The sequence below is a fragment of the Pristiophorus japonicus genome, chromosome 30 (assembly GCF_044704955.1).
Source record: "Pristiophorus japonicus isolate sPriJap1 chromosome 30, sPriJap1.hap1, whole genome shotgun sequence".
NCBI lineage: Eukaryota > Metazoa > Chordata > Chondrichthyes > Pristiophoridae > Pristiophorus > Pristiophorus japonicus.
The window spans coordinates 11,979,723-12,003,824 of NC_092006.1; the positions used below are offsets into that span (position 1 = coordinate 11,979,723).

Consider the following 24,102-nt stretch of genomic DNA (forward strand, 5'->3'; position numbering starts at 1 on the left):
ACTGTCGGAGGGGCAGTACTGAGGGAGTGCCGCACTGTCGGAGGGGCAGTACTGAGGGAGTGCCGCACTGTCGGAGGGGCAGTACTGAGGGAGCGCCGCACTGTCGGAGGGGCAGTACTGAGGGAGTGCCGCACTGTCGGAGGGGCAGTACTGAGGGAGCGCCGCACTGTTGGAGGTGCCGTTTTTCGAATGAGACGTTAAACCGAGACCCCGTCTGCTCTTTCAGGTGGACGCTACAGATCCCAATACCACTATTGGAAGACGAGCCGGTGCGGGAGTTATTCTCGGTGTCCTGGGGGTCAATATTTATCCCACTGCCCACATCACTAAAAACAGATTATCTGGTCATTATCACATTGCTGTTTGTGGGAGCTTACTGCGTTCCAAAAGTACTTCATTTGCTGTAAAGCACTTTGAGACGTCCGGTGGTCGTGAAATGAGCTGTAGAAATTTTTAAAAATATTCTTTCGTCGATGCAAGCTATCCTCGTAACTTGACCCTTTCAGTCCCAGATCACTCTGGCTCACTCAGTGGTGCAGTGACCCAGCAGGCCCCTAGGGGGAGCTCCTCGACTGTCCTGAGGACGTTGACTCAAGCTCGGAGGGTTTCAGCCTGTGGTTCCTCTGGTAGGGAGTTGAGACCCCTGGGGCACAAGCTCTGGAACTCCCACCCCGCCTCTCCCTCCTCCTTCAAGATGCTCCTTAAAACCTCCCTCTTTGACCAAGCTGGGGGTCACCTGACCCAAATCTCTCCTTGTGCGGCTTGGTGTGAAAGTTTGTCTGGTATCACCTCTTATTTTCAAATCCCTCCATGGCCCTGCCCCCTCCCTATCTCTGTAACCCCCTCCAGCCCCTATACTCCTCCCTATCTCTGTAACCTCCTCCAGCCCCTACACCCCTCCCTATCTCTGTAACCCCCTCCAGCCCCTACACCCCTCCCTATCTCTGTAACCTCCTCCAGCCCCTACACCCCTCCCTATCTCTGTAACCCCCTCCAGCCCCTATACCCCTCTCTATCTCTGTAACCTCCTACACCCCTCCCTATCTCTGTAACCCCCTCCAGCCCCTACACCCCTCTCTCTCTGTAACCCCCTCCAGCCCCTACACCCCTCCCTATCTCTGTAACCCCCTCCAGCACTTACACCCCTCCTTATCTCTGTAACCTCCTCCAGCCCCTACACCCCTCCCTATCTCTGTAACCTCCTCCAGCCCCTACACCCCTCCCTATCTCTGTAACCTCCTCCAGCCCCTACACCCCTCCCTATCTCTGTAACCTCCTCCAGCCCCTACACCCCTCCCTATCTCTGTAACCTCCTCCAGCCCCTACACCCCTCCCTATCTCTGTAACCTCCTCCAGCCCCTACACCCCTCCCTATCTCTGTAACCTCCTCCAGCCCCCTCTATCTCTGTAACCCCCTCCAGTCCCTACACCCCTCCCTATCTCTGTAACCTCCTCCAGCCCCTACACCCCTCCCTATCTCTGTAACCTCCTCCAGCCCCTACACCCCTCCCTATCTCTGTAACCTCCTCCAGCCCCTACACCTCTCCCTATCTCTGCAACCTCCTGCAACCCCTACACCCCTCACTATCTCTGTAACCTCCTCCAGCTCCTGCACACCTCCCTATCTCTGTAATCTCCTCCAGCCCCTACACCCCTCCCTATCTCTGTAACCTCCTCCAGCCCCACAACCCCCCGAGATCTCTGCACTCCTCTAATTCTGCCCTCCTGAGCAGCCCTGATTATAATCGCTCCACCATCGGTGGCCGTGCCTTCAGCTGCCTGGGCCCCAAGCTCTGGAACTCCCTCCCTAAACCTCTCCGCCTCTCTCTCCTCCTTCAAGACGCTCCTTAAAACCGACCTCTTTGACCCAGCTTTTAGTCATCTGCACTAATTTCGACTTATGCGGCTCGATGTTCAATTTTCTATCTTATAACGCTCCTGTGAATGATTTGGAAAGATAAGGGAGTGAAGGGTTATGGGGAGCGGGCGGGGAAGTGGAGCTGAGTCCAAGATCAGATCAGCCATGATCTTATTGAATGGCGGAGTAGGCTCGAGGGGCCGAATGGCCGACTCCTGCTCCTATTTCTTATCCTCTTATGTTCTGTGAAGCACTGTGGGACACTGCGGGGGCTGTGCAAAGTACAAGTTGTGGTTGTGGTGGTTCCCGCCGATCTGCGTGCACTGGCGACTGATCCCCGACTCTTTCTCGTTTCCGCCTTTCGACCCCCGCCCCCCCCCTGCAGGAAATCGAGCAGCGGATACAGCAACAAGCTGCGGCAGTGTCGGCCCCGCCCACGTCGGTGTCCGCCGGCGTGGTGATGAACAAGCCCGAGCCCATAATCAGGCACCACCCTCTCCGGCAGGTAAGGGCCGCGGCCCCAGTGGGGGTGGGGGTTGGTCAGTGGGGGGAGGGGTAGGGGAGCGGGGTGGGGAGAGGAGAGGGGGGGGGGGGGAGGTGAGGTGGGGGGAGGAGAGTAGGGGTGAGGGGAGGGGTGAGGGGAGGTGAGGGGAGGGGAGGGGAGGGGTGGGAGTGAGGGGAGGGGTGGGGGAGCGGGGTGGGGAGAGGAGAGGAGAGGGGGGGGTGGGGGGGAGGTGAGGGGGGGTGGGGGGAGGAGAGGGGGGTGAGGGGAGGGGTGAGGGTGTGAGGGGAGGGGTGGGGGGGGTGAGGGGTGAAGGGGTGGGTGAGGGGTGGGGTGGGGAGAGGAGAGGGGGCGGTGAGGGGGTGGTTGGGGGCAGGGGTGGGAAGGTGCTGGTTGAGGGGGTGGGGTGAGGGGATGTGTCGGGGAGCGGTGAGAGGGTGGTTGAGGGGGAAGGGGGCGTGGGGGGAGGGGGTGGGGCACACCTGGATCGACGGGGATCCCCGAGGATCGGGATCATTCCGGCCAGAGCGATACAGTCCAGTCACACGAGCGCGCGGACAGGATAAGACCCTCCTGTCCACCCTGCCCGTCACATACAACACAACACAGACAGCCCCCCACTCCGAACACACCCGCGATCCCCTGGGAGAGGCGAGAAACCAGATTAACCCCCCCACCCACTCCTCACCCTCCACATGCCAACATAAGTGGGGGCCAGAAAGAATGTGCTTCTTCAGAGTCTCGTGGCCGAGAGCGTTCAGAAACCAAGCGCAGGCAGCGGAAGGAGCGTGCGGCAAACCAGTCCCACCCTCCCCTTCCCTCAACCACTGTCTGTCCCACCTGTGACAGGGACTGTGGCTCTCGGATTGGACTGTTCAGCCACCTGAAAACTCACTTTTAGAGTGGAAGTAAGTCTTCCTCGACTCCGAGGGGTTGCCTATGATGATGATGATGCATCTTAAACTCACAGAAAGTTACAGCACGGAAGGAGGCCATTCGGCCCATCGTGTCCGCACCGGCCGACAAAGAGCCACCCGGCCTAATCCCACTTTCCCGCTCTCGGTCCGTAGCCCTGTAGGTTACGGCACTTCAAGTGTACATCCAGGTACTTTTTAAATGTGGTGAGGGTTTCTGCCTCTACCACCCTTTCAGGCAGTGAGTTCCACCCCAGACCCCCACCACCCTCTGGGTGAAGACATTTCCCCTCGAATCCCCTCTAAACCTCCCTCCAATTACTTTAAATCTATGGCCCCTGGTTGTTGACCCCTCTGCCAAGGGAAACAGGTCCGTCCTATCCACTCTATCCAGGCCCCTCATCATTTTATACACCTCAATAAGGTCACCCCTCTCCAACCCACCTCGGCGATCGAAACTAGTCCAGGAGATGACTTTGGCCCTGCATTCCCTTCTGTACAAGGTGATCTCCGCCCCAGCCAGACACAGGTCCAGCTCTCGCTCCAAGGAATTGAGCCAATCGGCATCAACCGCCCATGTACGGTAGCTTGTTCCAGAGGCCCGCTATTCTCTGGGGAAAGACCCACCTTCTGACCTCTGACCCGGATCTTGTCGTACGCAACTTAACATTGTGACCTCTGGTCTTCCCCAACCTTGATTGGATCAAACTGTCAACTGGAACACAATCTATTCCCTTCATCATCTTATAAACCTCGATCAGATTCCCCCTAAGCCTATGCTTCCGCTAAAGTCCCAACCTTTTAGCCTATCTTGATAAGAATTAGTCTAGTGCCCCCCCGCACCCCCCCCTCCCCGCTCTGCACCATCCCCAAAGTCTCAATATCACCCACCCCACGTGATTAGAGATAGAGTAAAACTGTCCCATCAAACACCCCAAGGGCAGGTACAGCACGGGTTAGATACAGAGTAAAGCTCCCTCTACACTGTCCCATCAAACACTCCCAGGGCAGGTACAGCACGGGGTTAGATACAGAGTAAAGCTCGCTCTACATTGTCCCATCAAACACTCCCAGGGCAGGTACAGCACGGGGTTAGATACAGAGTAAAGCTCCCTCTACACTGTCCCATCAAACACTCCCAGGGCAGGTACAGCACGGGGTTAGATACAGAGTCAAGCTCCCTCAACACTGTCCCATGAAATACTCCCAGGGCAGGTACAGCACAGGGGTAGATACAGAGTAAAGCTCCCTCTACACTGTCCCATCAAACACGCCCAGAGCAGGTACAGCCCGGGTTAGATGCAGAGTAAAGCTCCCTCTACACTGTCCCATCAAACACTCCCAGGGCAGGTACAGGGGGTTAGATACAGAGTAAAGCTCCCTCTACACTGTCCCATCAAACACTCCCAGGGCAGGTACAGCACGGGGTTAGATACAGAGTAAAGCTCCCTCTACACTGTCCCATCAAACACTCCCAGGGCAGGTACAGGTGGTTAGATACAGAGTAAAGCTCCCTCTACACTGTCCCATCAAACACTCCCAGGGCAGGTACAGCATGGGGTTAGATACAGAATAAAGCTCCCTCTACACTGTCTCATCGAACACTCCCAGGGCAGGTACAGGGGGTTAGATACAGAGTAAAGCTCCCTCTACACTGTCCCATCAAACACTCCCAGGGAGAGGTACAGGGGGTTAGATACAGAGTAAAGCTCCCTCTACACTGTCCCATCAAACACTCCCAGGGCAGGTACAGGGGGTTAGATACAGAGTAAAGCTCCCTCTACACTGTCCCATCAAACACTCCCAGGGAGAGGTACAGGGGGTTAGATACAGAGTAAAGCTCCCTCTACACTGTCCCATCACACACTCCCAGGGAGAGGTACAGGGGGTTAGATACAGAGTAAAGCTCCCTCTACACTGTCCCATCAAACACTCCCAGGGCAGGTACAGGGGGTTAGATACAGAGTAAAACTCCCTCTACACTGTCCCATCAAACACTCCCAGGGCAGGTACACGGGGTTAGATACAGAGTAAAGCTCCCTCTACACTGTCCCATCAAACACTCCCAGGGAGAGGTGCTGTGCTGCCCAGTCCGTGTCCCCGCTAACGGCCCGTTTCTCCTCTTGCAGCAGCCGCCGCCGTCGCAGTCATCGCTCCAGCGAGGGCTCCACACCTCCGCCCGTAGCGTGCTGTCCAACTTTGCCCAGGGGCCCCAGCTGCACGTGGCCAGCGGCCTCTTGGGCATGCCAGGTAAGCATGCCATGCGGAGCGGAGCACAGAACCGAGGACGAAGGCAATACTTCACCAGCTCAGGTAGACACACAACCTCCCTTCACCTCAACGGCGTTTAAAAAAAAAAAAAAAATCCTCCTTCCACTCTATTTTTTCTTTCTTGACTTCCAGCCGCTTCTCGGAATAGTGAAACCTGTAAAGTTCGGGCGCCTTGGGGCACTGACGCACTAGCTGCCCTCTTTGTTTTTTCTCGCCTGTTGTTGTATGGGGCTGACATCCTCTTCAAAATGGTTGCCGCACGCGCTGTCGGTAGAATGGCGGGGGTTTGGTTCCAGCATCCACAGCAGCAGCGAAAGCAAATGGATTGTTGGCCTCTATTGCAAGAGGGATAGAAACCATAGACATTGACAGCGCAGAAGGAGGCCATTTCAGCTCATTGTGTCCGTGCCGTGTCCTCGGTCAGCAGCCCTGAAGGTTACATGGAGTATAAAAGCAGAGCAAGTTATTATTTTGCAGATTTGTTGTGTCTTCCTCACACATTGCTTTTCCTCCCATCTTTGTATCATCAGCCAACTTGGCTCCGTTACTCTCGGTCCCTTCTCCCAACTCGTTAAAATAGATTGTAAATAGTTGGGGCCCCAGCACTGATCCCTTTCCAGCATTATACTCGGCATCAGGTACCAGCTCTAATCTGCAAAAGGGCACAGACGGGCTCAGTGAGTGGGCAAAAATTTGGCAGATGGAGTATAATGTCGCAAAGTGTGAGGTCATGCACTTCAGCAGAAAAAAATCAAAGAGCAAGTTATTTAAGTGGAGAAAAATTGCAAAGTGCCGCAGTACAGCGGGACCTGGAGGTACTTGTGCATGAAACACAAAAGGATAGTATGCAGGTACAGCAAGTGATCAGGAAGGCCAATGGAATCTTGGCCTTTGTTGCAAGAGGGATGGAGTATAAAAGCAGGGAAGACTTGCTACAGTTATACAGGGTATTGGTGAGGCCACACCTGGAGTACTGCGTGCAGTTCTGGTTTCCATATTTACGAAAGGATATACTTGCTTCGGAGGCAGTTCAGAGAAGGTTCACTCGGTTGATTCCGGAGATGAGGGGGTTGTCTTATGAGGACAGGTTGAGGAGGTTGGGCCTCTACTCATTGGAATTCAGAAGGATGAGAGGTGATCTTATCGAAACATATCAGATTATGAGGGGGCTCGACAAGGTGGATGCAGAGAGGATGTTTCCACTGATGGGGGAGACTAGAACTAGGGGCATGGTCTTAGAATAAGGGGCCGCCCATTTAAGACAGAGATGAGGAGAAATTTCTTCTCTCAGAGGGTTGTAAATCTGTGGAATTTGCTGCCTCAGAGAGCTGTGGAAGCTGGGACATTGAATAAATTTAAGACAAAAATAGACAGTTTCTTAAACGATAAGGGAATAAGGGGAGTGGGCAGGGAAGTGGAGCTGAGTCCATGATCGGATCAGCCATGATTATACTGAATGGCGGAGCAGGCTCGAGGGGCCGTATGGCCTACTCCTGCTCCTATTTCTTATGTTCTTATATAAACCTATGAACAATGGCGGAAAGGTAAAGAGCCCCCAGCCCAACCACAACTCTGTGGAGCAGAGAATTCCACTTATTCCCGACCCTCAAATAGAAATTATTCCTAATTTCCGTTTTAAATGGGTGACCTCTTATTTTGATACTATGCCCCCTAGTTCGAGATTCCCTCACGAGGGGAAACATCCTCTCTGCATCTACCCTGTCAAGCCCCCTCAGAATCAGCCCACAGTACAGCAACACCCCTTACACTGAAACGTTCTATATCCACCCCAACTGGAGCCATGTGACCTCCTGGGAGAGGCAAAAGCCAGATTAAAAACCCAGGCCAATTGGGGGAAACAAATCTGTGAAAGTTCCTCTCTGACCCTTCCAGGCGATCGACACTAGTCCAGGAGATCACCCTGGCCGTATTCGATTCCCTGCAGTACTTACCATCGATGTAGTATAACAGTAGGGAAGTCCTGCTACAACTGTACAGGGTATAGGTGAGACCACACCTGGAGTACTGCGTACAGTTTTGGTCTCCGTATTTAAAGGAGGTATATACTTGCATTGGAGGCAGTTCGGAGAAGGTTCACTCGGTTGATTCCGGGGATGAAGGTGTTGACTTATGAGGAACGATTGAGTAACTTGGGCCCATACTCATTGGAGTTTAGAAGAATGAGAGGTGATCTTATTGAAATTAGAAGATTCTGAGGGGGCTGGACAGGGTAGATGCAGAGAGGATGTTTCCCCTTGTGGGGGAATCTAGTACTAGGGGGGGCATAATCCAGAATAAGGGGTCGCCCATTTAAAACGGAAATGAGGAGGAATTTCTTCTCTCTGAGGGTTGTGAATCTGTGGAATTCTCTGTCCCAGAGAGCTGTGGAGGCTGGGTCATTGAATATATTTAAGGTGCAGATAGACAGATTTTTGAACGATAAGTGAGTCAAGGGGTTATGGGGAGCGGGGGGGGGGGGGGGGGGGGAGTGGAGCTGAGTCCATGATCGGATCAGCCATGATATTATTGAATGGTGGAGCAGGCTCAAGGGGCCAAATGGCCGACTCCTGCTCCTATTTCTTATGTTATGTTCTTATCTGTCAACCCGGGGTTTGATCACTTTTCCAACAAAAATGGGCTGTGTGGTTGATAATGAAGAATAAAGCTGCAGACTGCAGGAAGATATCGATGAACTGGTCAGATGGGCAGATCAGTGGCAAATGGGATTCAGTCCGGAGAAGTGTGAGGTAATGCATTTGGGGAGGGTTAACTCGGCAAGGGAATACACATTAAATGGTAGGACACTGAGAAGTGTAAAGGAACAGAGGGACCTTGGAGTGCAGGTCCACAGATCCCTGAAGGTAGCAGGCCAGGTAGATAAGGTGGTTAAGAAGGCACACGGAATACTTGCCTTTATTAGCCGAGGCATGGAATACAAGAGCCAGGGAGGTTATGCTTGAACTGTATAAAACACTGGTTAGGCCACAGCTGGAGTACTGCGTGCAGTTCTGGTCACCACATTACAGGAAAGATGTGATTGCACTGGAGAGGGTACAGAGGAGATTTACCAGGATGTTGCACTGGAGAGGGTACAGAGGAGATTTACCAGGATGTTGCACTGGAGAGGGTACAAAGGAGATTGACCAGGATGTTGCACTGGAGAGGGTACAGAGGAGATTTACCAGGATGTTGCACTAGAGAGGGTACAGAGGAGATTTACCAGGATGTTGCACTAGAGAGGGTACAGAGGAGATTTACCAGGATGTTGCACTAGAGAGGGTGCAGAGGAGATTTACCAGGATGTTGCACTAGAGAGGGTACAGAGGAGATTTACCAGGATGTTGCACTAGAGAGGGTACAGAGGAGATTTACCAGGATGTTGCACTGGAGAGGGTACAGAGGAGATTTACCAGGATGTTGCACTAGAGAGGGTACAGAGGAGATTTACCAGGATGTTGCACTGGAGAGGGTACAGAGGAGATTTACCAGGATGTTGCACTAGAGAGGGTGCAGAGGAGATTTACCAGGATGTTGCACTAGAGAGGGTACAGAGGAGATTTACCAGGATGTTGCACTAGAGAGGGTACAGAGGAGATTTACCAGGATGTTGCACTGGAGAGGGTACAGAGGAGATTTACCAGGATGTTGCACTGGAGAGGGTACAGAGGAGATTTACCAGGATGTTGCACTAGAGAGGGTACAGAGGAGATTTACCAGGATGTTGCACTGGAGAGGGTACAGAGGAGATTTACCAGGATGTTGCACTAGAGAGGGTATAGAGGAGATTTACCAGGATGTTGCACTGGAGAGGGTACAGAGGAGATTTACCAGGATGTTGCACTAGAGAGGGTACAGAGGAGATTTACCAGGATGTTGCACTGGAGAGGGTACAGAGGAGATTTACCAGGATGTTGCACTAGAGAGGGTACAGAGGAGATTTACCAGGATGTTGCACTAGAGAGGGTACAGAGGAGATTTACCAGGATGTTGTCTGGACTGGAGAATTTTAGCGATGAGGAAAGATTGGATAGGCTGGGGTTGTTTTCTTTGGAACAGAGGAGGCTGAGGGGAGACCTGATTGAGGTGTATAAAATGATGAGGGGCCTGGATAGAGTGGATAGGATGGACCTATTTTCCTTAGCAGAGGGGTCAACAACCAGGGGGCATAGACTTAAAGTAATTGGGGGGAGGTTTAGAGGGGATTTGAGGGGAAATGTCTTCACCCAGAGGGTGGTGAGGGTCTGGGGTGGAACTCACTGCCTGAAAGGGTGGTAGAGGCAGAAACCCTCACCACATTTAAAAAGTACCTGGATGTACACTTGAAGTGCCGTAACCCACAGGGCCACGGACCGAGAGTGGGATTAGGCCGGGGGGCTCTTTGTCGGCTGGCGCGGACACGATGGGCCGAATGGCCTCCTACCGTGCTGTAAAATGTCTGCGGTTGATTCCCTGCCGCTGTGCACCCTGGGTAAAGTGCTCGTCATTCCACAAAGAGCCGTTCCTTTCACAGCGAACCTGCGTGGACCTGTGTGTCACAGGCGTGAAAGGCACTCGCTCGCCTCAAAGGTTGTCTGTCGTTCTGAACCAGCGAGCGCAAGCGAGTTCGCAAGCGCCTCTTGTACATATCAACCGTGTAAGTTATTTGGGTGCGTCAACAAGCAGCCATTTTGTTTTTCGGGGAAGGGGCGCACAGCTTTCACTGTGTGCAAGTTTCCGTGGGGACCAACGATGAACGGTCTCGCACTTTTTAATTGCAGTGCCCTCCCGGGTCGCCGGGTCCCTGAGGGTGGGGGTGTGGGAGACGGACCCCCAGGTCACATCTCGCGGGCTGTCTCTCAGCAGCAGGAGGTTGAGAGTGGGGGAACATAAGACCATTAGAAATAGGAGCAGGAGTTGGCCATACGGCCCCTTGAGCCTGCTCCGCCATTTAATAAGATCATGGCTGATCCGATCATGGACTCAGCTCCACTTCCCCGCCCGCTCCCCATAACCCTTCACTCCCTTATCGTTCCAAAATCTGTCTATCTCCACCTTAAATATATTCAGTGACCCAGCCTCCACAGCTCTCTGGGGCAGAGAATTCCACAGATTTACAACCCTCTGAGAGAAGAAATTCCTCCTCATCTCAGTTTTAAATGGGCGGCCCCTTATTCTGAGACTATGTCCCCTAATGAGTGGAAATATCCTCTCTGCATCCACCTTGTCGAGCCCCCTCATAATCTTATATGTTTCGATAAGATCGCCTCTCGTTCTTCTGAACTCCAATGAGTAGAGGCCCAACCAACCCAACCTGTCCTCATAAGTCAACCCCCTCATCTCCGGAATCAACCTAGCTGTCTCGCTCTGCACTGAGCCCCAGGAAGGCTCCGGGACCCAACTCCAACCCCAGCCTCCGCTGGGCTACCAGATCTAAGTCAGCGGCAACAAGCCTTAGAGCCTGTTGGGGGAGCGAGTGGGTGAAACGGACCACGATTGGCGCTTTCCAGTGACCCCTGCTGTCAGGTGCGCACGTGCGCAGGTTAACCTTTGAACTCCCAGCGGCCCCCCTCCACAGTCAACTCCTTGCACGCCATGTCTACACTCCCCACATCAACAATGGCGACTGAGGGGATGTAACCGAGCCTAGTACCCAGCGAGAGTCGGTGCCTTCAGGGAAGGGAAGGGCTACTTTCTTAGACCATCTGAAGTGTGCCCTGGCTGTGCTGCTGTATCTAACCCCATGCTGTACCTGCCCTGGGAGTGTTTGATGGGACAGTGCAGAGGGAGCTTTACTCTGTATCTAACCCCCTGTACCTGCCCTGGGAGTGTTTGATGGGACAGTGTAGAGGGAGCTTTACTCTGTATCTAACCCCATGCTGTACCTGCCCTGGGAGTGTTTGATGGGACAGTGTAGAGGGAGCTTTACTCTGTATCTAACCCTGTGCTGTACCTGCTCTGGGAGTGTTTGATGGGACAGTGTAGAGGGAGCTTTACTCTGTATCTAACTCCGTGCTGTACCTGCCCTGGGAGTGTTTGATGGGACAGTGTAGAGGGAGCTTTACTCTGTATCTAACCCCATGCTGTACCTGCCCTGGGAGTGTTTGATGGGACAGTGTAGAGGGAGCTTTACTCTGTATCTAACCCCGTGCTGTACCTGCTCTGGGAGTGTTTGATGGGACAGTGTAGAGGGAGCTTTACTCTGTATCTAACTCCGTGCTGTACCTGCCCTGGGAGTGTTTGATGGGACAGTGTAGAGGGAGCTTTACTCTGTATCTAACCCCGTGCTGTACCTGCCCTGGGAGTGTTTGATGGGACAGTGTAGAGGGAGCTTTACTCTGTATCTAACCCCGTGCTGTACCTGCCCTGGGAGTATTTGATGGGACAGTGTAGAGGGAGCTTTACTCTATCTAACCCCGTGCTGTACCTGCCCTGGGAGTGTTTGATGGGACAGTGTAGAGAGAGCTTTACTCTATATCTAACCCTGTGCTGTACCTGCCCTGGCAGTGTTTGATGGGGACAGTGTAGAGGGAGCTTTACTCTGTATCTAACCCCATGCTGTACCTACCCTGGGAGTATTTGATGGGACAGTGTAGAGGGAGCTTTACTCTGTATCTAACCCCGTGCTGTACCTGCCCTGGGAGTGTTTGATGGGACAGTGTAGAGGGAGCTTTACTCTGTATCTAACCCCGTGCTGTACCTGTCCTGGGAGTGTTTTGATGGGGACAGTGTAGAGGGAGCTTTACTCTGTATCTAACCCCATGCTGTACCTGTCCTGGGAGTGTTTTGATGGGGACAGTGTAGAGGGAGCTTTACTCTGTATCTAACCCCATGCTGTACCTACCCTGGGAGTATTTGATGGGACAGTGTAGAGGGAGCTTTACTCTGTATCTAACCCCGTGCTGTACCTGTCCTGGGAGTGTTTTGATGGGGACAGTGTCGAGGGAGCTTTACTCTGTATAATGGTGGTGTTGTGAATATGGTTCCCCAATGGCCAGGGTAAAAACACAATCCTAGCTCGAGCTGGTATCTGCCTACAATACAGCATGACTGCTCTTCAAGAGGCACAGATTGGTTGCAACGTGCACACGGGGACTCCTGAGGATGTGAAAGGCACTATGGAAATGCACGAACCTTCTTTCACCGAAAAGGTCCCAATCTGCATTCCCATGCTCCTCGTGAATCCACCAGGATGGGGAGGGACCAGCGGTGGCTGCTCCTTACCGCCAACTCGTGACCCTTTGCTGGGAATGAGCTGTGCGCAGTGTTGAACGTCAGGGTTGCTTTCTGACCATCACTGGCCCTGCTCTCACGGGACGAGCGGAGAACTGGGGCGAGGTCCCAGAGGGGGCTCCCAGTGCCAACCTACCTGTTCCTCGCTGGGCCTTTGCACGGACTGTTGGGGATACCCATCGGGCGGTACTCCCCCCGAGCTTGCAACTCAGGCTGCGATCATCGGGCCTGGTGATCCTTGCAGCCTAGAAGGCGCCCCCCGCCCCCAGTCCCTTGGTCTCCCACTCCCCCATTGAGCTGGCCCATACAAACCCGAGCGCAACTCTCGACTTTACCCGGGGAAATGCCAGCCAGGGTTCCCCGCTGCCGATTGGCTGCAGGGTCAGGCTGTCCTGAGAAGCATCTCCTGGTCGAACAGCCAGCATGTCGCGACGGGCGCCCGCGGAATTGTATGCCAGCAGAGGCTGGCACCTTGGGGCAAGGGAAGGGGGCGTGGGGGGGGGGGGATGTGAAGCGCCAACTTGCATCCCACCTCAAGGTGGCGCTGGGCATTGGTTTCCCGGCAAGCCCAAACCCCCGTGTTCCAACTGGGGCTCGGTTCTCAGACGCTCTTTGTTCTTTCCTCCACAGGGGTCAACATGTCGTATCTGAACGCCGGGGTCGCAGGTCAGAAGGGGTCGACTTTGGCGGACCGTCAGCGCGAGTACCTGCTGGACATGATCCCCCCCAGGCCCCTCTCGCAGTCAGTCAGCACGCCCAAGTGAAGACCTACCCGCAGCATGCAGTGCCTGTACTGGTGCCCAGTACTTACCCACCGCTTGAGGGGAGCCAACCCTCTCCCTCCCCCTCTCCCCCCCCCCCCCCCAATATTATTGTATTTTATGTCTATTGCTAACTTCATTGTGGGACGGCCTCTCCCGACCTTTCTCCGCTCGAACGAGGCTACACAGCCGGGGTCGGACTTCGGAAATGTGTGTGTGTGTGCGTGTGCGTGCGTTTCTCCCCTTCCCCCTCCGTTCCCTGTTTCTCCCCCCCCCCACCAGTTCGGCACACGGAAGCCCCCCCCCCGGGCCAGCTTTGGACGGGGTGGGGGGGGAAAGAGGGAACGTTGGGGGAGTTTTCGTCTCATTTTGACGCTACCAAACACCCCCCCCCCCCGTCCCCTCCCGAAGACTTGTTTTTATAGTATTAAAAAAAAAAGGTGCGCAGCACCAGGGAACCAACACTAGGTGTCGCTAGCGCGCGGTTGTTTGAGCGACATCTGGTGGTGGCGGAAGGGTAGTACACCCGCCGCGGCGCATGCTTTGAGCTGCTCTGCAACCCACGCCCGAATCTTGTCTCAGAATCTTTCCTTTTGTACATAGGCAGATGTAAAGTGCTGTTCCCGCAGATAACGCTCGATGGCGGCGGCCAATTTTCTGCTCGATTGCACCCCCCCACCCCTCTCAAAAACCGTTTCAAGTCGGCGCACGAGGGGGAACCTCCCCTCTCCCCTCCGCTCCGCACTCCTCCCTCCTCCCGACCTGGGGCATCAACGGTGAGGGAAAGGGGGCTTTGTAGGATGGCGAGAAACTGGAGCTGAGCACAAGGGTCAAAGGTGGCTTCTTTGGGGAGCACCCGAGGGCAACGTCAGCTCCTAGACTCCGGGGGGGGGGGGGGTTTGAGGGACAGTCGGGCCTCGATGGGGACCAGAGCGAGACGGGGGGGGGCAGGGGAGCCAGCGCGCGCGTTGACAAGCTCCACGCCGCTTCCGAAGGCTCGGACGCAACGCGAGAACCGGGAGTCGGCCCCTCGAGCCCACTCCGCCGATCAATAAGATCGTGATCACGGGCCTTGATCAGCTGGAAGCATATGCCCCCCAGCCCCAGCCCCAGAACCTCATCCCCTGGAATCCTGCCCGCCCGATCAGGCCCCCACCCCCAACCGCGAAGAGGTGGATTCTCGCCCACCTTCCCACTCGTCGTCAGGAAGCGGTGGCTACTAGCAAGGGCGCCGTCCCGTTTTTGAAGACGGCGCTCCAGTGATTGTAGCACCGCCCCAGAGCAAGCATGCGTCCGTTTGTTTGATTGTCGTGGGGGGAGCGGGGGCGGCCCAGGGGGTTTATCCCCACCATGCAGGGAGCAGCGGTAGGGAGTGTAACATGTCCTGTCACCAGAAGGGCGTTGAGCGACAGACGATGGGGATGGCTCTGTGAATCTTTTAAGGAGATGGTATTCCGGGGCCGGGGGAGTCGGGGCGGGGGGGGAGGATCTGTGCAGTTCCAGTCAACTCCGCAGTTTAAATCGCACAGGAACGTACAGATTACAGCCGCTCCCCTGGGCTCAAATAGTTGCTCTCGTCTCAATGGGGGCCTTCGAATCGGACCCAGTGCGCCCTGGGGCAAGGGAGAGGTCCTGGGGGATAGCCTGTCTCCCCTCTCTTTCCCCCCCCCCCCCACTCCGTCCCAATCGCAAGGCGGGCGCCGGAAGGATCGGCCGCTACTGTGCCCACGCCCCCCATGGTCGAATAGTCCCACTTTGCCACCTGGCCGAGGTATTGTAACGTGGTGGGGGGGGCGACAGCGAGGGTCAGCTCCGGTGGGGAGGGTAGGGGAACTCCGAGATGGAGGATTCCCGAGAGCTACCCAGCCGAGGAGAGCGGGGGGTTACTTGAGCCCGCGGCCTCCCTTTGGGTGCAGGGTTTATTTTTCCTATTTATTGCGTGCGTGGGTGTGACTCACAGCTGGCAAACTCTTACGGCACAGCAGGAGGCCGTTCGGCCCGTCGTGCCTGTGCCGGCTCTTGTAAAGAGCGATCGGATCAGTCCCACTCCCTCCCCCCCCTCCCCACTCTTTCCCGCACATCCTTGTACATTTTTCCAAAAGGTTGCTTTTCCCGAGGTTTTCCCGTGAAGCCGAGCGGTTCGGGATTTGAAAAGGGAAAAGGCCCGGGGGGGAGCGCCAGGAATCTTGAGCTGAGGAATCGGGAGCCTCGAGCGAAAGGGCGCGGCACAAAGTGGTTAACCGTTTGCCCTCTCGCCTCCCCCCCCCCCCCCCCCCCCCCTCGCGGCCCACTGGAAAGTGCGTAGCGCGGTCCCCGTTGGGAGTGGGGTTTGGCGGAGGGGGGATGATGAGGGGAGGGGGGGGCGGGGTTGTTGTGACCACCGCGTGGATGGCTGGGAGCGGCGTTCGAAGTCGGCCCCCAACGGTCTGTGGGCGAGAGGTGAGGGGTTGGGAGGCAGAGCGAGAGAGAGCGAGCGAGAGAGAGAGAGGGGGGTGGGGCAGAAGGATTAGTGAGGTGCTGTGTGGTTGGGGATGGGCACTGCCCATTTGTAAATTGCCGAGTGAGCCTGTCTGACCCAGGCTCTCGCTCCGTTCCCCAGCCAGTCCACCCTCCTGACAAGACCGGGAGAGGTGAAAACACTCACGTTCTTTGCACTTAAAAGCCCCTGTCTGCACCATTCCAGGTTAATTGGGCTACGGAGCAGATCTACCATGGCAACAGTACGAGGCCGTTGGGCCCATGGAGCCCGTGCTGTGCCGGCTCTGTGACAGAGCGATCCAATCAGTCCCACTCCCCCCTGCTCTTTCCCCACAGCCCGGCACATTTCCCCCCTTCCAGTATTTACCCAATTCCCCCGTTTGAAAGTCCCGATTGAATCTGCTCCCACCGCCCTTTCAGGCAGCGCGTTCCCGATCACAACAACTCGCTGCGTCAAAAACACATTCTCCCCATCTCCCCCTCTGGTTCCATCGCCGATTATCGTCAATCTGTGTCCCTCTGGTTACCCACCCTCCTGCCCCTGGGAACAGTCTCTCCTGATTTACTCCTCAAAACCCCTCGTGATAGTGAACCCCTCGATTAAATCTCCCCCTTAACCTTCTCTGCTCCGAGGAGAACAACCCCGGCTTCTCCAGTCTCTCCCCGTCACTGAAGGTCCTCATCCCCCGGGACCATTCTGGTCAATCTCCTCCCCACCCTCCCCCAGGTCCTTCACATCCTCCCTAAAGTACGGGGCCCAAAATTGGCCAATCCAGCAACTCTAATCTCTCTACAAAATAAAAAGCAATTTCAGCATTGCAAATTTCAAATTTTAAAAAGTAAGAAAGATTGAAAATTCTTTATGGGGCAACTGTGCTGTGGGGTGAATGTCTGTCTCTCTTCCCCCTCCCTCAGTTCCCCCTTTCCGCACAGCCCAGAGATCGTCGCGAGCTGTGGGGTGGGGTACAGGGAGGGGTAACTACGCACTCGAGCGTGGCTGGACAGGAACACGAGAGCAACGTCCGAGACACACCCAATTGTCTGCCCGTCTCAAACGTTCTGCCCAGTATCCCAGACAGCGGAGGCTTCAGCAGGGAAGGGAGAGAGCTGAGGGGATGAGCTGGTACCCAGTGACGGGCAGCAGTGTGGAATTCGGGGGGAGGTGGGGGTTTGGAATGCCAGCAGCTCGCCCGGAACACCTCACCCCCTTTTCACCGGATCTCTGACAGCCTGCTCCCCCGGATAGGCCAGCAACCCGTCTGTGTTGCAATAAAGCCTTTGGCATTTTTGAGGCGACTCGACACACCTCCCTTCTGTCCATTCGAGCAATTCCCTCTCCTCCGCCCGGACCACCCTCTCTTCCGCCCTGCTCCCCTCCTCCTCCCCCCGCTCCCCCTCAGACTCATCACCTCCTCACTTTCACCCTCTTACCTCCCCCCCCAACCCGCTCCCCTCTCACCGTCTCCCCCACCCCCCGACCAGAAACGGACCAAGTGGTGTAAGCCCCGCTTGCCGTGCTCCAGGAGCCGGTTTGTGACCTTGTCTTTCCTCCCCTCCCCCCCCCCCCCCCCAGTAACCGCGCCCTCCCATCGATGTCCGGTTCACTGCCTGGCCCCGACAGCGAGCTGTGGTCCCTGCCACCCACCGCTGTCCCGCCCCACAGCTGGACATGTGCCCAAGTGCAGTCCATGGTCGGATTGTCAGCTAATACTTTGTGCATTGGCGGTCAGTTAAAGGCAGTGCCCCTCCCCTCCCCTCCCCCCCCACCCCCAGGTAATGGCACAGCTGAGCGGAACCCGCTGCCCCCCCTCCTCTCTCTCAATTTGGTCCAGTCCAGTTGACCGTGGGACAAGTGGCCTCGCTGAACCTGTGACCTTTGTTCAATCACAAAGTGTGGACCTGCGATGTTGGCGGGTCTGAGCCGCTCCTGGTTTTAATTTGTGGAGCCTCTGTGCCCAGATCGTCCCACATTGTGGGTGATTCTAGGTGGCTGGGGTTTATTGTAAATTGGAAAAGCCGAGTTACTGTGCAAGAATCAGCCATTGAGCCTCTGGCCATTTGTTACACAAGGTCACTCCGTGCTGGCCCGGGGCTCAGTAGATAGCGCTCTCTCTCCCTCTCTCCTCCCGAGTCACATAGTCGTAGGTTCGAGTGTTCCCACTACCAGAGACTCCAGCTCATGACGCTCCCAGGGCAGTGCTGAGGGAGCGCCATACTGTGAAGTCGGAGGGACAGTACTGAGGGAGCACCGCACTGTCGGAGGGACAGTACTGAGGGAGCACCGCACTGTCGGAGAGGCAGTACTGAGGGAGCGCCGCACTGTCGGACGGGCACTACTGAGGGGGTGCCATACTGCGTTGTCGGAGGGGCGGTACTGAGGGGGTGCCATACTGCGTTGTCGGAGGGGCAGTACTGAGGGAGTGCCACATTGTCGGAGGGGCAGTACTGAGGGAGTGCCGTACTGCGCTGTCGGAGGGGCGGTACTGAGGGAGCACCGTACTGTGCTGTCGGAGGGGCGGTACTGAGGGAGCACCGTACTGCGCTGTCGGAGGGGCGGCCCTGAGGGAGCGCCGCACTGTCGAAGGGGCAGTACTGAGGGAGCGCCGCACTGTCGGAGGGGCAGTACTGAGGGAGCGCCGTACTGTGCTGTCGGAGGGGCGGTACTGAGGGAGCACCGTACTGCGCTGTCGGAGGGGCGGCCCTGAGGGAGCGCCGCACTGTCGAAGGGGCAGTACTGAGGGAGCGCTGCACTGTCGGAGGGGCAGTACTGAGGGAGCGCTGCACTGTCGGAGGGACAGTACTGAGGGAGCGCCGCACTGTCGGAGGGGCAGTACTGAGGGAGCGCCGCACTGTCGGAGGGGTGGTACTGAGGGAGCGCCGCACTGCACTGTTGGAGGGGCGGCCCTGACGGAGCGCCGCACTGTCGAAGGGGCAGTACTGAGGGAGTGCCGCACTGTCGGAGGGGCGGTACTGAGGGAGTGCCGCACTGTCGGAGGGGCGGTACTGAGGGAGTGCCGCACTGTCGGAGGGGCAGTACTGAGGGAGTGCTGCACTGTCGGAGGGGCGGTACTGAGGGAGCGCCTCACTGTCGGAGGGGCAGTACTGAAGGAGCGCCGCACTGTCGGAGGTGCGGTACTGAGGGAGCACCGCACTGTCGGAGGGGCAGTACTGAGGGAGTGCCGCACTGTCAGAGGGGCAGTACTGAGGGAGCGCCGCACTGTCGAAGGTGCCGTCTTTCGGATGAGACGTTAAACCCAAGGCCCCCCGTCTGCCCTGTAGGGTGGACGTTAAAGATCCCATGGAAGTATTGGAAAGAAGAGCTGGGGGAAGGGAAGTTCTCCCCAGTGACCTGGTGCCTGCACCACCAGAAACTGGCCCATCGCCTCATTTGCCCACTGAACCACAGCGACTGCGTCTCGACAAGCAATGTGTTGGAGATGGGCACCGGGAGGCAGCTGAACGTGGTCTCACTCGCCACCTAAAACCAGTCTCGGCAACACAGCGTGCCGAGTGTGTACTTGTCCCCATGCGTTTTACTGGCGTCGAGCGCTCCTCCCCGCCCCTGCGAGATGTTGGTTGGTCAGGGAGCAGCGACTGTGGACAGAGAAACGGCGAGCTAACGTTTCAGGTCGGCGACCCTTCGTCAGAACCGGAGTGCTCCCCCCCACTACTATCGGAGCACATAATCCTCGCTCGGCGACCTTTGTCCTGGGCGCCCCGAGTTCCCCGACCTGTGCCGCCTTTCCCTGATCTCAGCTGGCCCTGCAGTTCTGTACGCCCCGGAGCGCGGCGGCTGGAGAGAACGTCAGCCCGCTGGACAAATTGTGTGTGTGGGGTTGAGGGTGGTGGCGGCGGAGTTCTCCGAACATCAGATCCCCACCTCCGGGTCCCCCCCCCCCCCTTGCTTGCCGGTTGGGGCACGTACGGGGGACGTCGGGTGTGAAACAAGGGTCCCTGGGCTGGGCGGTGAGGCCCCCTCAGGTCGAATAGCACGCCCCCTTCACCCCCAACACTTGACGCCCAGCGTGGCCCCAGCTCAGTTCGCGGACCCACACCGGTAAGCGTGCAAAGGAGGATGTGTGTGTGTGTGTGTGTGTGTATACGCGTTCACAGGTGAAGAACGGGTGGGACAGAACTATTAAAAGGGGCTGAATGGCCTCCTATTTCACCCCCCCTGAAAAACCGACAAGAATGCCCCCCCACCCCCAGAAGCTCCTCCTTCTCTTACTCAAAAGATAATTTGTGCAACTAAAGCCATGTGGACGTTAAACGCATCCAATCGGCTCGCTGCCCGATACTCTGTACAGTCTTTCCGTATGTGGACACAGCGAGCGAGGTTCTTAACTGGTTTTGTTGTGAGTTTACAGTTTAACCGGACGATGAATAGTCCCAATGTCTTTCACGCTCTAGTAACGCTGGGTCAATCCCTCCCCTCCCCTCCGCTCTCTCCTCGTTTTTATTTTAAAACATTTTTAATTTAGGCAGTTATTTTCTTTTCCCTTCTCTTTTTTTTACAAAAAAAGGAAAAACTATTTCTGTAGATTGTTGAATTTGCTGAGCTTGTTATCATTTTGTATTGTGCTGACTTTGTGTACTCTGCGTTGTATTACACATGTTATATACCGACCGGAATTAGAAACTGCCAAGCTATGAGTCATCCAATGACTGCAAAAAAAAAGCAAGTTTTTCAAAAAACCTTTGTAATATTTATTACTTCAGGTTGTGTTTAATAAGGAACCAGTTAAATCTCCTCAGTGAGATGGTGTATGTGGTAATAAACTATCAGGTGATTATACCCGCCTCAGCTACTTGATGCTATTTCTATCTCAGTTTTCAGCTCCGTAAGTGAGGGATGTGAGGGCGGGAAGCTTTCCAGATACAGAGTAAAGCTCCCTCTACACTGTCCCATCAAACACTCCCAGGGCAGGTACAGGGGGTTAGATACAGAGTAAAGCTCCATCTACACTGTCCCATCAAACACTCCCAGGGCAGGTACAGCACGGGGTTAGATACAGAGTAAAGTTCCCTCGACAATGTCCCATCAAACATTCCCAGGGCAGGTACAGCACGGGGTTAGATACAGAGTAAAGCTCCCTCTACAGTGTCCCATCAAACACTCCCAGGGCAGGTACAGAACGGGGTTAGATACAGAGTAAAGCTCCATCTACACTGTCCCATCAAACACTCCCAGGGCAGGTACAGCACTGGTTAGATACAGAGTAAAGCTCCCTCTACATTGTCCCATCACACACTCCCAGGGCAGGTAAAGCACGGGGTTAGATACAGAGTAAAGCTCCCTCTACACTGTCCCATCAAACACTCCCAGGGCAGGTACAGCACGGGGTTAGGTACAGAGTAAAGCTCCCTCTACACTGTCCCATCAAACACTTCCAGGGCAGGTACAGCATGGGTTAGATACAGAGTAAAGCTCCCTCTACACTGTCCCTTCAAACACTCCCAGGGCAGGTACAGCACGGGGTTAGATACAGAGTAAAGCTCCCTCTACACTGTCCCTTCAAACACTCCCAGGGCAGGTACAGCACGGGGTTAGTTACAGAATAAAGCTCCTTCTACACTGTCCCATCAAACACTCCCAAGGCAGGTACATAAAAACGTAGAAAATAGGAGTCGGCCATTCAGCCCTTCGAATCTGCTCCACCATTCAATATGATTATGGCTGATCCTCTATCTCAACACCATATTCCCGCTTTCTCCCCATACCCCTCGATGCCTTTTGTTTTTAGAAATCTATCTATCTCCCATTTAAATATATTCAGTGACTTGGCCTCCACAGCCTTCTGTGGTAGAGAATTCCACAGGTTCACTACCCTCTGAGTGAAAACATTTCTCCTCATCTCGGTCCTAAATTTCCTACCCCGTATCCTGAGGACTGGAGGGTAGCTAATGTAACGCCACTTTTTTAAAAAGGAGGGAGAGAAAACGGAGAATTAGAGACCCATTAGCCTGACATCGGTAGTGAGGAAAATGTTGGAATCAATTATTAAAGATGAAATAGCAGCACATTTGGAAAGCAATGGCAAGATCGGTCCAAGTCAGCATGGATTTATGAAAGGGAAATCATGCTTGAGAAATCTTCTAGCATTTTTTGAGGATGTAACTAGTAGCGTGGACAAGGGAGAACCAGTGGATGGGGTGTATTTGGACTTTCAAAAGGTTTTTGACAAGGTCCCACACAAGAGATTAGTGTGCAAAATTAAAGCACATGGTATTGGGGGTAATGTACTGACGTGGATAGAGAACTGATTGGCAGACAGGAAGCATAGAGTAGGAATAAATGGGTCCTTTTCAGAATGGCAGGCAGTGACTAGTGGGGTGCCGCAGGGCTCTTTACAATATACATTAATGATTTAGATGAAGAAATTGAATGTAATATCTCCAAGTTTGCAGATGACACTAAGCTGGGTGGTGGTGTGAGCTGTGAGGAGGATGCTAAGAGACTGCAGGGTGACTTGGACAGGTTAGGTGAGTGGGCAAATGCATGGCAGATGCAGTATAATGTAGATAAATGTGAGGTTATCCACTTTGGAGGCAAAAGCAGGAAGACAGAATATTATCTGAATGGTGACAGATTAGGAAAAGGGGAGGTGCAACAAGACCTGGGTGTCATGGTATATCAGTCATTGAAGTTTGGCATGCAGGTACAGCAGGCAGTGAAGAAGGTAAATGGCATGTTGGCCTTCATAGCTCGAGGATTTGAGTATCGGAGCAGGGAGGTCTTACTGCAGTTGTACAGAACCTTGGTGAGACCACACCTGGAATATTGTGTTCAGTTTTAGTCTCCTAATCTGAGGAAGGACGTTCTTGCTATTGAGGGAGTGCAGCGAAGGTTCACCAGACTGATTCCCGGGATGACAGGGCTGACATATGAGGAGAGACTGGATCAACTGGGCTTGTATCCACTGGAGTTTGGAAGAATGAGAGGGGATCTCATAGAAACATATAAAATTCTGACGGGATTGGACAGGTTAGAGGCAGGAAGAATGCTCCCGATGTTGGGAAGTCCAGAACCAGGAGTCACAGTGTAAGAATAAGGGGTAAGCCATTTAGGACTGAGATGAGGAGAAACTTCTTCACTCATGGAGTGGTTAACCTGTGGAATTCTCTGCCGCAGAAAGTTGTTGAGGCCAGTTCATTAAATATATTCAAAAGGGGGTTCGATAAAGCCCTTACGGCCAAAGGGATCAAGGGGTATGGAGGTTGAATGATCAGCCATGCTCTTATTGAATGGCGGTGCAGGCTTGAAGGGCCGAATGGCCTGCTATGTTTTTATGAGACTGTGACCTCTTGTTCTAGATTTCCCAGCCAGGGGAAACATCCCGCATACAGTCTATTCAAACCCGTCAGAATTTTATACGTTTCAATGAGATCCCCTCTCATTCTTCTAAACTCTAGTGAATACAAGCCTAGTCGACCCAATCTCTCCTCATACGGCAGTCCTGCCATCCCTGGAATCAGTCTGGTGAACCTTCGCTGCACTCCCTCTATGGCAAGTATATCCTTAGGTAAGATCAAAACTGCATGCAATACTCCAGGTGCGGTCTCACCAAGGCCCTGTATAACTGTAGTAAGACATCCTTGCTCTGTACTCAAATCCTCTTACAATGAAGGCCAACGTACCATTTGCTTTCTTAACTGCTTGCTGCACCGGCATGTTTGCTTTCAATGACTGGTGTACAAGGACAACCAGGTCCCTCTGTACATCGACACTTCCCAAACCATCACCATTTAAATAAAACTTTGTCCTTATGTTTTTCCTACCAAAGTGGATAACTTCACATTTATCCACGTTATACTGCATCTGCCATGTGTTTGCCCACTCACTCAACCTATCTAAATCACCTTGCAACATCTTTGCATCCTCCTCACAACTCACAATCCCACCGAGTTTTGTGTCGTCAGCAAACTTGGAAATATTACATTTGGTTCCCTCATCCAAATCATTTATATATATATTGTGAATAGCTGGGGCCCCAGCACTGATCCCTGTGGTACCCCACTAGTCACTGCCCACCACCCCGAAAAAGACCCGTTTATTCCCACACTTTGTTTCCTGTCAGTTACCAATTTTCAATCCATGCCAATACATTA

At 54.4% G+C, this 24,102-nt stretch overlaps 1 protein-coding gene across 1 annotated transcript; it reads left to right on the forward strand.

The window, feature by feature from the left end:
- The first annotated feature begins 2,221 nt into the window (after nt 1–2,221).
- On the forward strand, nt 2,222–20,793 carry LOC139240219 (transcriptional repressor p66-beta-like). Its single transcript, XM_070868691.1, has 3 exons — nt 2,222–2,363; nt 5,404–5,524; nt 13,385–20,793. The coding sequence occupies exons 1-3, from the start codon at nt 2,319–2,321 to the stop codon at nt 13,516–13,518; spliced, it is 300 nt and encodes a 99-aa protein (XP_070724792.1). The 5' UTR covers nt 2,222–2,318; the 3' UTR covers nt 13,519–20,793.
- The last annotated feature ends 3,309 nt before the right edge of the window (nt 20,794–24,102 follow it).